General features: G+C 36.9%; 1 protein-coding gene across 2 annotated transcripts in view; it reads right to left on the reverse strand.

Annotated features, from left to right (window-relative positions):
• GTF2A1 (general transcription factor IIA subunit 1) overlaps positions 1–16173 on the reverse strand; it is a 54619-nt gene that overhangs the window by 4918 nt on the left and 33528 nt on the right. For both annotated transcript variants that reach the window (XM_019646265.1, XM_019646264.1), the window contains one exon: positions 12071–12160. In XM_019646265.1, the coding sequence (XP_019501810.1) occupies positions 12071–12160 (90 nt within the window). The remainder of the gene's footprint in view (positions 1–12070; positions 12161–16173) is intronic.

The raw sequence follows: 16173 nt of genomic DNA on the forward strand, positions 1-16173 counted from the left end.
ATATATATATATATATATATATAGACAGGTTGTTTCCATGTCTTGGCTATTGTAAATAATGCTGTGATGAACATGGGGTCATAAATTTTTTCGAGTTGCTGTTTTTTGTTTCCTTCCAATAAATTCTCAGAAGTGCAATTGTGAGATTATATGGTAGTTCTGTTTTTAACTTTTGAGGAACCTCCATACTGTATACCATAATGGCTGTAACAATTTACATTCCCACCCACAGTGTACAAGGGTTCCTTTTTCTCCACATTCTCACCAACACTTGTTATTTCTTGTCTTTTTGATGACAGCCATTCTATAGGTAATATTAATAAGGTAATAACTCACTGTGGTTTTGATTTGTATTTCCCTGACTAGTGACGTTGAGCACTGTTTTGTGTACCTTATTGGCCATCTGTACATTCTTTGGAAAATTGTGTATTCAGATCTTTTGCCCATTTCTTAATCATTGTATTTTTGCTATTGAGTTGTATGAGTTCTTTACATATTTTGAATATTATCCCCTTATCATATATGTGATTTGCAAATATTTTTCTCAAATTCAATAGGTTGTCTTTAATTCTGTTGATGGTTTCCTTTGCTGTGCACAAACTTTTTAGTTTGATCTAGTCCCACTTGATTATTTTTGCTTTTGGTGTCAAATCCAAATAGATCATCACGAAGACCAATGTCACAGAGCTTACCACCTTCGTGTTCTTCTAGGAATTTTTCATCCATTTTGAGTTGATTTTTTGTGTATGGTGTTAGACAGTGCTCGTTTTCCTAAGACCATTTATTGAAGAAATTATCCTTTCCCCATTGTGAATTCTTGGCTCTTCCGTTGTAGCACATATGCACGGGTTTAGTTCTGGGCTCTCTTGTTCTGTTTCCATTTATCTATGTGTCTGTTTTTATGCCAATACCATACTGTTTTGATTACTATAGCTGCATAATATAGTTTGAAATTAGGGAGCATGGTGATTCCAGCTTTTTGCTCTTCTTTCTCAAGATTGCTTTGGCCTTTTTTTGTTCTTCACTTCCTTTTCTAGTTCTTTTTCTTGTTTCTTAACATAGGATTATAATGATACAAACTTCCCTCTTAATAAATGCTTTTGCTGCATCCCAAGAGTTTTGGTATGTCATACTGTCATAATCATTTGTCTCTATGTATCTTCTGATCTCTCATTTTATTTCTCCTTTTCCCCAGTCATACTTTAATCGCCACATATTTGTGGTTTTTCCAGCTTTTGTTTTGCAACTGATTTTCTATTTCAAAGCACTGTGGGGGCGACCAGTTAGCTCAGGTAGTTAGAGTGCAGGCTCTTAACACCAAGGTTGCCAGTTCAATTCCCACATGGGCCACTGAGCTGCACCCTCCACAACTAGATTGAGAACAACGACTTGACTTGGAGCTGATGGGTCCTGGAAAAACACAATGTTTCCCAATAAAGTTTAAAAAAAAACAAAAAACAAAAAACATTGTGGTTGGAGAGTATGCTTGGTATAATTTCAATCTTCTTAAATTTCCTGAGGATAGTTTTACGTCCCAACATATAGTCTATCCTTGAGAATGTTCCATGTGTACTAGAGAAGAATGTGTAATCTGGTGTTCAGGGATGAAAGGTTTTGTAAATGCCAATTATGTCCATTTGGTCTAATGTGTCATTTAGAGCCAATATTTCCTTATTAATTTTCTGTTTGATCTACCCATAGCTGTCCATGGGGCCCCTGCTATAATTGTGTTTTTATCAGTTTCTTTAATTCTGTTAGTAGTTGCTTTATATATTTTGGCACTCTCTGATTGTGTGCGTATACTATATTGATAAGTGTTATGTCTTCCTGATATATCATCTATAGTGTTTATCATTATTAAGTGGCTATCTTTGTCTCGCTACTTTTTCTTGAAATCTATTTCGTCAGATATAAGTATGACTTACACCCGCTTTTCTCTGGACACCATTTGCTTAGAGTATCATTTTGCACCCTTTCACTTTGAGTTTATATTTGTCCTTGCAGTTGAGATGTATCTCTCGAAGGCAGCATATGGTTGGGTTTTGCTTTTTGATCCAATCCACTACTCTGTACCATTTTATTGATGAGTTCAGTCCATTTACATTTAGGGTGATTACTGATGTAGAAAGATCTCCTATAGCCATTTTTTTCTTTTGTTTTTTGGCAAAGATAACACACACACAGAAAAACTACAGACCAATATTTCTGATGAATAGAGATGCAAAAATCCTACACAAAATACTAGCAAATCTAATAAAACAATACATTAAAAAGATAATACATTACGATCAAGTAGGGTTAATTTCAGGAGTGCAAGGATGGTTCGACACACACAAATAGATTAATATGATACACCACATTAACAAAATAAAGGATAAAAATCATATGACTATATCAGTAGATGCAGAAAAAAAATCTGAGAAGATACAACATCCATTTATGATTAAAACACTCAATAAAATAGGTATAAAAGGAAAGTACCTCAACATAAAAAAGCCGTATGACAAACCCTCAGATAATATCATATTCAATGGTGAAATATTGAAAGCTCTTACTCTAAGATAAGGATGCCCACTCCAACCACTGTTATTCAACACAGTACTGGAAGTCCCAGCCAGAGCAACAAGGCAAGAGAAAGAAATAAAAGGCATCCAAATTAGGAATGAAGAAGTCAAACTGTCACTTTTTTCAGATGACATGATTCTTTATACAGAAAACCCTGAAGACTCCACCAAAAAAACTATTAGAAACAATGAACAAATACAGTAAAGTTGCAGGATATAAAATCAATGTACAAAAATCCAATGCTTTCCTATATACTAACAATAAAATTTCAGAAAAATTGAAAAAACACAATTCCTTTGGCAAAAAGAATAAAATACTTAGGAATAAACTTTTTTTTTTTTTTTAAGATTTTATTGGGGAATTGGGGAAGGGGAACAGCCAAGTTGTTGTCCTTCAATCTTAGTTGTGGAGGGCGCAGCTAGCTCAGCTCCAAGTCCAGTTGCCATCTGGCTGCCAGTCGGCAGGTCATGGCAGCTCAGCTCAAGTGCCATGTTCAATCTTAGTTTGGGGGGTGGGGGTGCAACCCCCCCATCCCACGCAGAAGTCAAACCGGCAACCTTGTTGTTAGGAGCACATGCTCTCATCAGCTGAGCCATGCTGCCACCTGTTGGCAGCTCAGAGGAAGTTCAGCTTGGGCGCAGCTCACTGGCTCATGTGGGAATCGAACCAGCGACCCTGTTGCTCAGAGCTCACGCTCTTAACCAACTGAGCCACTCCGACAGCTCCACTTAGGAATAAACTTAAAGAATGAGAAGAACCTATACACTGAAAACTACAAGACGTTATTAAAAAAAACTGAAAAAGACAGAAAAAAATGGAAAGATATTCCATGTTCATGACTGGAAGAATCAATATAGTTAAAATGCCCATGTTACCCAAAGCAATACAGATTTAATGCAATCTTCATCAAAATCCCAATGGCATTTTAAAAAGAAATAGAACAAAAACTCATCAGATTTGTACAGACCACAAAAGACCCCAAATAGCCAAAGCAGGCCTGAGAGGAAAGAACAAAGCTGGGGGTATCACACTCCCTGACTTCAAATTATACTACAAAGCAACAATAATCAAATCAGCATGGTATTCGCAGAAAAACAGACACACAGAGCCATGGAACAGAATCGAAAGCCCAGGAATAAATCCACTGCATATGGGCAAATAATTTTCAACACAGGAACCAAAAACATACAATGGAGAAAAGAAAGCCTCTTCAGTAAATGGTGCTAGGATAACTGGAAAGCCAAGTGCAAAAGAATAAAACTAGGGCCGGCCGAGTGGCACAATGGTTAAGAGCTGGCTTGGGATGCCAGAGGGCCCCGGTTCGGATCCCACATATGAGGGCCAGTGACACTGCCCTCTACAGCTAAGATGCTGAACAACAGCTCAACTTGGAGCTGGGCTGTCGTGAGTCGCTGGTGTAGGCTGCAGCCCGTGGCAGTGGGTTGCCATGGGCTACCGTGTGTAGCCAGCAGCCAGCGTGAGCGGCCAGCAGCCGCAGTGAGCGGCCGTCCAGAAGCCGGCGACTGATCTGCCTTGCCCGGGAAGAGCAATGATGGTGCCAACTAGGGCCAGTGAAGCAAAGTCCTCCACAACTAGACTGAAGAACAAAGCGACAGCAACTTTTCTGTTCCCCTTCCCCCAATTCCCCAGTGCTGTTCCCATCCCCCAATTCCCCAATAAAAATCTTTTAAAAATAAATAAATAAGGGCCGGCCGAGTGGCTCAGTTGGTTAAGAGCTCGCTCAAGAGTTTGAGCTCTGAGCAACAGCGGTTCTAGTCCAGCCTGAGCTGAGCAGCCACTGAGCTGCCAACAGGTAGCAGGATGGCTCAGCTTAAAAAAACAAACAAACAAACAAACAAACAAACAAATAAATAAATAAAACTAATCTGCTATTTGTCACCATACACAAAAATTAACTGAAAACGAATCAAAGACCTAAATATAAGACCTAAAACAATAAAATATATAGAAGAAAACACAGGTACTAAACTTACGGACTTTGGTCTTAGGACTTTATGCATTTGACCTCAAAGGCAAGGGAAGTAAAAGCAAAAATAAATGAAAGGAACTCTGTATCAAACTAAAAAGCTTCTGCACAGTACAAAAAACCATCAACAGAACAAAGAGGCAACCAACCGAATGGCAGAAGATATTCGCAAACAATGCCTCCAATAAGGGGTTAATATACAAAATATATAAAAAACTCATATAACTCAACAACAAAAAGACAAACAATCCAATTAAAAAAATAGGCAGAGGACCTGAACAGATACTTCTCCCAAGAAGACATACAAACGGCCAAAAAATACATGAAAAAATGCTCAACTTCACTAGCTATTAGGGAAATGCAAATCAAAACCACAATGATAGGGGCGCCGGGTGGCTCAGTTGGTTAGAGTGTTGCTCTTAACAAGGTTGCCGGTTCGATTCCCGCATGGGGTGGTGGGGTGCGCCCCCTTCAAGTAAATTGAAAACGGCGACTGGACTTGGAGCTGAGCTGCGCCCTCCACAACTAGATTAAAGGACAACGATTGACATGGAGCTGATGGGTCCTGGAAAAAACACATTGTTACCCAATAAAAATTGAAAAAAAAAAATTCTCAGAGCAAAAAAAGAATAAAAACCCACAATGACATACCACCTCACACCTGTTAGAATGGCTATTATCAACAAGACAAGCAATAACAAGTGTTGGAGAGGCTGTGGATAAACAGGAATCCTCATACACTGCTGGTAGGAGCAGATAGGCATTCTTGTCTTCTTCCTGATCTTACCAGAAAAGCTTTCAGTTTTTCACCAGAGTATATTAGCTGCAGGCTTGTCATATATGTCCTTTATTATGTTGAGGTATGTTCTGTCTATACCCACTTTGTTGAGAGTTTTTAATCATCAATGTACACTGAATTCTGTCAAATGCTTTTTCTGCAGCTATTGAGATATTCATATGAGTTTTCTCCTTCATGTTGTTGATGTATTGTGTTACACTGATCTATCTGGGGATACCGAACCATCATTGGACCCCTAGAATAAATTCCACTCGGTCATGGTGTATGATCCTTTCGTGTATTACTGAATACAGTTTTCTACCTTTATAGTCTCTATTTTATTTACTTCTGATCTGATCTTTATTTCCTTCCTTCTACTAACTTTGTGCTTCATTTGTTGTTCCTTTTCTAGTTCCTGGAGATGTACACTTAGGTTGTTCATTTGAGATCTTTCTTAGTTCTTCATGTAGGCATTTATCTTTGTGAGCTTCTCTCTTAAAACTGCTTCTGCTACATCCCGTAAGTTTTGGTTTTTCCAATTTCATTTGTCTCAAGTTATTTATTTCTTCATTGACCCATTGGCTGTTCAGTAGTGTGTTGTTTAATCTCCAAATATTTGTGAATTTACCAGTTTTCTTCTTATAATTGATTTCTAGTTTCATATCATTATGGTTGGACAAATTGGTTTTTTAATAAAGTTTAATTTGACCAAAAAAAATTCACTCACTAGGTGGGGTTTTAAAAAACAAGTCTATAATTAGTATTTTTTTACAGTTCTAAGTACATGTTCATTAAAGCAGTTAGTATGTCTCTGCAAAATGTCTTCTATCAGGTTTGCATATACACGTGTCTTTTTCCACAGGAAGTTTGACACTGGCAAACATTTAAAACAGGAATACCCCTGATTCTCCCTAATGTTTCTAGGTCACCGTTTTGCCTTTTCTCTATAATTCCTTTTATGTCATACCATTTGCTTAACCTTAGGCTTTTCTTCATTCCTCTTACCTGCTGACCACCAGGACAGTCTCTCTCGCCAATATTGTTATCAGGTACAACCATTCTCCTCTTTTTCCTCACATGCAGCAAGAACTTCCACATTGCTGATACTGTAGCCTCACGGTATTAGTATTTTTAATTTCTAATTTTTCTAATTCTACTTTGTCTTCAGGACACCTGGCAACTGTTTTCTCAAAGGCCACCAATAATCTTCTGGTTACCACATCAATAGCCTCTTCTCACCTGATTTATTACAATAACCTTCTAACTGATTTCCATTCTTCATCTTATAAACATTGCTGCCAGTAGCACAATTCTAACCAATCACCTCTGCTTGACTATTTCTAAATGACCTGGTAATAACTCACCTTCCCAAGCATATTTCCTATCGTCACATTACTCAAAGACTACATTCCAATCAAAGAAAGTATCACCCTTACTCCCATTTTTACAAATTCAATTCTTATTTCAAGATACACCCCAAAAACACTGTGCCCTCCACAAAGTTTTCCCTCATCTCCTCAGCTAAAAATACTCTTTTCCTACTGATCAATTCCCAATGGCACTCCCAAAGACATTTCTGGTATTATTTCTAAGTATATGCAAGCATAGGCTGATTCCTTCTGCCAAAATAAAGCTCCTTGAAGTTTAATTTTCTCAAGACTTAAATACATAACAGTATTTCACAAATACATCTGAGGGAAAGCTATCTTCCAATCACTTACTACCGATTTTAAAACCTTATACATCTACAGTTAAGCCAAAGGACAGAGTTCAAACTAATCCCAGCCCTGAGCACTCCAATCTTTGCCTTCATTTATAGTTTTGGATGTTTGCAATTTCATGAATTGGGGGGGGGGGGGTTTATAAATTTTAATCAATTGAAATAACCTTTCTTCCTTTTCCCAGTAAACCCCACTCATTATTTGATGTTCAGTTCAAGCTCCATATCCTCTTCAAAGAAGGACCCATGGTTCTTCCTCTTCTCTTATCTAAATGACCTCAAAATCAAGCAGTTCAGAATTTCATTTTCAAGAGAGGAAATTATAGCCTGGAGAAATTCAATGACTTGACCAAGGGCATATTGCTATTAAGCGACAAAGATGATTTCTGAGTCACAGTCCAATACACTTTTTACTAAATCAGACTGCTTCATGTAATAATGCATAAGTGCTCACGATGTACAGGTATTTTCTGAGGTCCCATTCCTAAAATTCCATGGTCTAACCACCCAGTGCAAACATTCTCCATGCATGGCATATTCCTGGTAAATCACTGTTCAGTGTCTGCTTGAATATGATTAGAAGTGTGTGTTGGGGGAGGGGGGGTGGCAGAAAACTACAAATTAAGTTATTCCTTTCTGGGACAGCTGTTATAAGTCTTCATCCTTTACCCCTTACTGAAATCTGCTTCCCCTAAACGTCTACTTATTGATCCTATCTCTGCATTTGGGGACTTAATTTTTTTAAAAAAATAATCAAACAATTCTTCATATATTTGAAAACCACTCTCATGCTCTTCCTCTAGATCACTGACTTAAATTATGTACACATTTAGCATTTATTCAATTTTTCTTACCAATTAAAACAAATAGAGCACAAAAAGTTAAAACAGTTGTCAGGGCAGAGATTCTTAATCAGTCTTATAGCGCTGGTCTAAATACATTATCATGCAGACATTAAACCTAACATCTTAAGATGGGTGGTTTGAATGTCTAACCGGCATTCCAAACTTAACATATCCAAAACTGATCACTCTCATCTCCCAAACCTGCTCTATCTGCAGCCTTTGCCATCTGAGCTGATGGTGTCTCCATTCTTCCTTTTGTTTTCTCATAAAAAATCTTGGAGTCATTCTTGATTCCTCTTTTTCTTTTTCTTTCACACATCCAAGAAAAGCCAGAAATTCTTGTTGACTCTTCCTTCAAAATATATCTAAGATCCAAATGCTTTTCCCCATTTGCAATACTATCACACTAACCTGAGTCACTATTATCTCTAACTTGGATTAGTACAATATCCTTCTATTAGTCTCCTTGTTTCAACCTTTGCTTCCGCCACACTCTGATCTCAACAAAGAAGGAAAAGTAATGTTTTTAAAATTAAAATCTAAGTGACATCACATTTGCCTGTCTGAGACCTTCAGTAGCTTCCCAATCCACTCAGAATAAGAGCCTATGTCCTCACAAAGTCCCACCCCATCTCCGCCTACTTCTGACTTAATTGACTACTACTGTCCTCTCCCCCTGCCCCCGCCACCACACACACACATATACAACAAGCAGGCTCTGCCACCAGATAATGACAGGGCTAACCCTCTTTAACTGTTCAAATATCATCTTCTCATAAGATCTAATACGACTACCCCATTTAAAACTATAACCTGTCCCCTTTCCCTCTCTATATTTTTCCATACCAATTATGACCTTCCAACATGCCATATTAATTAATTTATTTATGTTTTAACATCTGTCTCCCCCGACTAGAGTAAGCTTCCCAATGGCATGGACTGTTTTGTTTTGTCTGCTAGTGTCTCAAGCTCCTAAAACAGTGCCCTGGGATATCAGAGACACTCAATAATTATTTGTTTTGTGAAACTGTTATATGGAAAATCCTCTATCTCTTCTTTTCTTTGACACCATATATAGAAAGTATTAACTATCCTAAAAATAAGTATACAAATTTATTTCTAGCATGAACCGTGTGGTTGCAGCCTGAAAGACAATGGCATTATATAAACAAGAAAGTGATAAGTAGGCAAAAAAAAGTGATTCCAAAAAAGAGAAAAAACTGATGGCATTCTGCTACAAGACAACTTGCAAAACGCAAATGTAGTAAAGTTTCATAGGTCAAACAGTCCATACACTTGGCACCGAAGTGTTATTGGGTAATAAAGAGTAAATATTTTTATTTGAATAAAATCACAAAATATAACTTGAAAAACAATTACTGGCCCTAAGCCCTTCATAAAGGTGTGTCCTGAATGCCAGGAGAAAGGCCTCTTACATTTCCTAGCGACAGACATATTAAGTAAAATTACCTATAAATAAGACTGAAGCCTCAACACCTGATGCCATTATCTATCTATACTTAAGGGAGAACGCTGCCTCATTATTAAGTTGAACTAAGATTCTGATTTAACTGGCAACAGGAACTTCATTATTCTTTCTAAAATCACTTTTAATATTGACTCATTATTGAAATTCTAAAGTTTAGGCTTCAAAAATAAATTCCTAAAATTCAAGTTGGCTCAGTCCATTTCCAACCCCATTTTAACCAGTCATAGAACACCACCATTCTTTTTTTTTTTTTTAAGAGTGCATTTTTTCTTTTAAACTTTATTGGGAAACAGTGTTTCTCCCAAGACCCATCAGTTCCAAGGCAAGTTGTTGTCCTTCAATCTTAGTTGCGAAGGGTGCAACTCAGCTCCAAGTCCAGTCACTGTTTTCAATCTAGTTGCGGGGAGGTGAGTGGGGGAGGGCAGCGGGCATTGCCCACAATCCCATGTGGGAATCAAACCGGCAACCTTGTTATTCAGAGCACGTGCACTCTAACCAACTGAGACACCTGGCCGCCCCGACCTCACCGTTCTTTACTGTTGATGTTTACTAAACTTGATGTTTACTAAAACATCAAGCCCCCAACCTCCCCAATCTCCAAAACTCATTTAATTCTAAAAATTAGATCTCTGCAAACTTTAAAACTGTTTTTCAACAACTATTTTAAAGCTATTTTTAATTTCTTAGTTTAAAACATTACAATAATGTCTCTGGGAGCAAAACAAACCAATTTTAACATTTAAAATATCATGTATAGGATGGGGTGAAGGGGGTTGTCATTTTGTGAGGGTTGTAAAGGATAACTATTGTATTGTTCTGTACACCTGAAACTAATAATAAAAATTTTAAAAATAAATAAAATAAAAAAATATATCATATATACAATTTGTACCAAAGGAAAATACAACCATTCTCTTATAATATGAAAATACTTAGAAGCATTTCTTCAGTCACACTCCTAAGGTAAAAGTCCTCTCTTCTCTGATAAATCTGACATCTTATTATCATGAAATTGTGTTCTGGATAATTTGGTTGCAATAGGTTCCCTTGAGACATCCTGACAATAAAAGTTTATTGGTATCTCCTGCTTTAACCTCAATACTCTTCTCCTCTACATGAATGTAACATGAAATTACATTTATTATAATGTGCCTAATATAGGGTATTAAGAACACTCACCCAGAAGTCATAACGTACAAAAGTTGATACTCTCATAACTCTGAATCAACGACCTCACTGAGTTTATTATATAATTTCACTGGTATATAACTGGCTTGACTTTAACTTTTCATTAGGAAATGATAAGATCCACTGTCTTGACATTTTCCCTATAGAACTGTTTGGTTATTTGTAACATTTATTTCTATTAAAGCAACACAAATTTAAGATTTCCATCATTTGTGAAGGAAATTCAAGCAGAGCACAAATTTTGTATGATCATGACTACTGCTCCAGTGCCTGGCTCGCTGAGGCACTTAATATTCATTTACCGAATGAGTAGCGCCTACAGAAAAACCTCAATTGCTTCTTTTAGAGTTCACAGCATTTGGTAAAGACCTCTGCTGAAATGAAATTATAAATACAATATAATTTGTGGATTTATTATAATTTTAATGATTGTAGTCAGAAAACAAATTTTATTCCAAATTAAATGTCTCAATAAATAATAAAAATCTCAACAATGCCAATAACCATCAAACAAAAACACTTGGAAAGTAGCACCCTTTTTAGGAATAAAGAAAATGAGTCAAGGGCCGGCAGAGTGGCTCAGTAGGTTAGAACACGAGCTCTGAGCAATAGCGTCACCGGTTCTATTCCGACATGGACCAGTGATGCTGCGCCTGAGCTGAGCTGCTGCTGAGCTGCCAATAGGTGGCAGGATGGCTCAGCTGGTGAGAGCACATGCTCCTAACAACAAGGTTGCTGGTATGACTCCCGCATGGGATGGTGCACTATGCCCACCCACAATTAAGATTGAACACGGCACCTTGAGCTGAGCGGCCATGAGCTGCCGACAGGAGGCCGGATGACAACTGGACTTGGAGCTGAGCTTGCTGTGCCCTCCACAACTAAGACTGAAGGACAACAACTTAGCTGTTCCCTCTTCCCCAATTCCCCAATAAAATCTTTTAAAAAAAAAAAAGAGGAGTCAAGAGCTAATTCTCAAAGAATCTAGTTTAAAAATTCCTTAATGCTACCAATACAGCAAAGCTAAATAACTTTCAAAATAATTGTCAGTAAAAACGTTATCTGTTTCATAGTTATCAGTCCTATTTGTTGCCCTAGTTCTCTCCTTAGCAATAAAAAAGTTGCTGGGATTCAATTAAAGCCTTTTAGTTTTGAGGTAGCGGAGGCTAAAGGAAAGACAGGATCATCCCACTTAGTTATTACTGATGTTAAAGGACAACTCAAACCAGCTTTGTTTACTTCATTAACAAGGTTGGGACTTAACAACTCTCCTTAGGTTTCATTCATAACTTATTTTTCAAATGTAAAGCTACACAAGATAATTTCTCATTCTATTAATTAAAATATTCTACTAAACTATAACAATGTTTTCATTCACACTGTTTATACTGAAAATAAGAGGCATCAATCGGCTTCCCAAATGTTTGAACAAGGCAAGCGAATGGTTTAGGGCAGCAATTACAATAGAAAAAATGTCAGTAATCTGATAAATCCTTACCTTATCATATTGGCATACAACAACATTTTCTGTATCAAAGAGTTCCTGTCCTTCCTCATCACTCACATCATCTTCACTATTGAGGGGCTCCTACAAATAAAAAGGGAGAGTTTATTTAGTTATATTTTGTGTATTACTAGAAAAATACGCTTCTAATATTTAATGAAAAGAAACACAATGACTTTGATGTTCTTTGAGAACTAAGGGCCAGAGAGATGCGCATATATATATATATATATATATATATATATATATATCATGAACATATTATTAATTGGCTACATTAAGACGGTCAATGTTCTGAAATTCCATCAAGAAATTAAATACAATTAAAATAGTTAAGCTGTAAGTCTGAAATGATATTCATTTTATTTTTTTCAGAATATCACAAGAAGATAATTCTCTGCAATAACTTTAAGATGTCTAGACACGGGTCTTCCCTCTTACTTAGGTTTGAAAATGACAGTTTAATGAGATAATGGCCCTACTTACCACCAGAAGCTGTAGTGTAAAAGGGGAAACAATGGTGAAATTGGAGGGAAAGGGGGCTATAAAATAGGCTAGCAGTCTGGCTTGCCCTTACATTAGTGACTATGACTGAATACAAATTGGCATGCTACCACCAAGGTGGTGATGGTGGAGGCTTAGAGTATAACCAACTAAGCCATTCAGATCAAAGTGTGTGTGTATTGGGGTGGGACTTAGTCTCAGTACCAAAAAGAATTAAAGATCAAGATCTAACTAGAGCATAAAATGACCAACTAAGTTAAACTTGACCTTAGTTGTGGCAGAAGTTAAAAGATATAACTCATTATTTCTAATCGATGGAGAAAGAAAATACGTATGACAAAATAAGAGTAGAAAGGAAAAAAAATCAAGATATTAAGTCTAGGAGGTCTGCACCTACTCACACATGTGTATGTATACATATTCTTAATTTAAAATAGATTATCACCAACACAAACGCAAAAAAAAAAAACCAGAGATAAAATTCACATAACAGAAAATTCACCATTTTAAAGTGTACAATTCAGTCACACTTCATAATGCATGCAACCATCACCACTAATTGCAGAACAATTTGATCACCTTTACCATTAAGCAGGCACTTCCCATTCCCACCTCTACCCATTTCTAGCAACCACTAATCTGCTTTGTCTTTATAGATTTACCTATTCTAGACATTTCATATAAGTGGAATCAGATAACATATATATAAAATATGTGGTCTGGCTTCCTTAACTTAGTATAATGTTTGAGATTCATCCATATTGTAGCATATAGCAGTACTTTGTCCCTTTTCATGGCTAAATAATATTCCATTATACGGATATATCAAATTTTACTTGTCCATCCATTGGTTGATGGCCATTTGGGTTATTTACATCTTTTGGATTTTGTAAAAAGTACTGTAATTAACATTCATTTACAAACTTTTGACACCTGTTTCAATCCTCTTATCCTTAGGAGTAAAATTGCTAGATAATATGGTAATTCTATGCTTAAATTTGGAGAAACGAGCAAGATTATTTCCCACAGAAGCTACACCATTCCCACCAGCAAAACATGTTTTAATTTTTCCCCATCCTCACCAACATTTTCTTTTAGTATCTAAACAGACGTGAAGTATCTCTTTGTGGTTTTGATTTGCATTTCTCTAAATGAATAATGATGTTGAGCATCTTTTCACATGCCTGTTGGATATCTGTATATCTTCTTGGGAAAATATCTATTAAAGTCCTTTGCTAACTTTTGAATAGGGCTGTTTGTTTTTTGTTGAGTTTTAAGAGTTCTCAATATATTCTGGATGTTAATCCCTTATCACACATATGATTTGCAAATGTTTTCTATTTTGTAGGTTTTCTTTTCACTGTTCTGTACTTTCCTTTGATGCATAAAAGTTTTAATCTATTAAGTCCACTTTATGTGTTATTTGATTGCTTGTGCTTTGGGTGTCATATCTAAGAAACTATTGGGGCCGGCCGAGTGGTGTGTTGGTTAGGAGCTGGCTTCGGACACCAGCTCTGAGCAGCAGGGCCCCGGTTCAGATCCCACATTAGGGACAATGATGCTGCGCCCTCTACAGCTAAGATGGTGAACAACAGCTGGACCTGGAGCTGGGCTGCCGTGAGGCGACGGCATAGGCCAGCAGTAGGTGTGAGCTTTTGCGAGCTGCTGTGAGCAACCATGAGTGGCCGTCCAATGGCTGGCGACTGATCTGCCTCACCCGGGAAGAGCACAGTGATCATGATACCAACATGGGCCAGTGAAGCGACATCCTCCACAACTAGTCTGAAGAACCAAAGGGAAGCAACTTGTCTGTTCCTCTTCCCTGATTCCCCAATGCTGTTCCCACCCCCAATTTCCCAATAAAATCTTTACAAATAATAAACAAATAAATAAATCTAACAGACATATATAGAAGACCAAACAACCACAGAAAACACATTCTTTTCAAATAGATGGGAAGCATATATAAGAACTGACCACATAAAGCAGGTCTGAACAATTTCAAAGGGTACACACATCACACAGATTATATTCTCTACAAATAAAACAGTGAAGTGAGAACACAAATTAATAAAACAGGAAAAAACATACCAGAGAGTAAACAAAGCTAGAAGTTGATTCTATGAAATCAAAATACCTCTGGTGAGACTGAACAAGGAAAAAAAGCAAGAAGGCACAAACAATACTATTAGGGATGAGAAAATAAAGAAGGAATCACTATAAATGCTTCTGCCATCAAAAATATAACATTATCATTAACTTTACACTAATCAATTAAAAAATTTAGGTATGTTCATAGAAAAATACAGGCATACCTCGTCTTACTGCGCTTCACTTAAAGTGCTTTCATAGATTTTGTGTTTTCAACAAACTGAAGGCAAGATCCACCAGCAAAAACATTAGGACTCACTTTATGAGACACTCGCTTTACTGCAGTGGTCTTGAACTGAACCCACAGTATCGCCAAGGTGTGCCTCTATAACTTACCCAAATTGTCTCAGAAAGGAAAAGAATACTTGAACAGAGTAAAGATTACTAGGACCAGCAAAGCTCTTAGTTAATTTGAATAGAAGGGAACTTCCTTAACCTGATAAAGGATATCTATAAAAAGCCTACAGTAAATATTATACCTAATAGTGAACCATGGAAAGGATTCCTTTTAAGATTAAGATAAGGGTGCCAGCTCTCACCATTTTTAGTAAATACTGTTTGGAGGGCTTAGCCAACAAGGGGAGAAAAACTGTCGTTTTTCATATTTAATTTGATTACCTACAGAGAATACATGAAAAGAATCAGATGCTAAACCTCATCAGTAATCAAGGAAATGCAAATTAAAACCAAAATGAAACACCATTTTCTACCTCCCAGACTGTCAAAAATGAAGAAGCCTGACAATATCAAGTATGGTGAATACGTGTAGACATCTGCACTGTTATGTACTGAATGAAAGGAGTGTTATTAGTACAACAATTTGGTATTTTATTGTATAGTTGAAGATGCACATGACTTAGGGTCCAGTAATTCAATGTTTAGGTATCACAACTAGAGAAACTCTTGTATATATGTATTCTCAGGTGATACACATCAGAATATTTTAAAACTGTAACGGCAAACAAGTAGACACAACCCTAACACCCATCACATCAAAAAACGGATAAATTATGGTATACTCAACAGTGAAAATAATTACTGGTAATATGCAACAACTCAGATGAACCTCAGGGAAAAAAAACTTGTAGAATAATATGTAACTATTCTGTTTATGTTATAAGTGGGTATGCAAAACTAAACAATATGCTCTTTAGAAATATAACTACATGTGGTAAAATATAAGGCAAGTGAATGATAAACACAAAATTCATGAGCACGGTTGCTCTGACAGAAAAGAAAAAGGACAGAAATTGGACAGAGGCGCCCAAGGAACTTTAATTAAGGGGATTTTTTTTTTTTTAAGATTTTTATTGGGGAATTGGGGGGATGGGAGCAGTGCTGGGGAACTGGGGGAAGGGAAACAGACTAGTTGCTGTCATTTTGTTCTTCAGTCTAGTTGTGGAGGACGTTGCTTCACTGGCCCAAGTTGGCACCATCATTGC

The sequence above is a fragment of the Hipposideros armiger genome, unplaced genomic scaffold (genome assembly GCF_001890085.2).
Source record: "Hipposideros armiger isolate ML-2016 unplaced genomic scaffold, ASM189008v1 scaffold_99, whole genome shotgun sequence".
Lineage (NCBI taxonomy): Eukaryota > Metazoa > Chordata > Mammalia > Chiroptera > Hipposideridae > Hipposideros > Hipposideros armiger.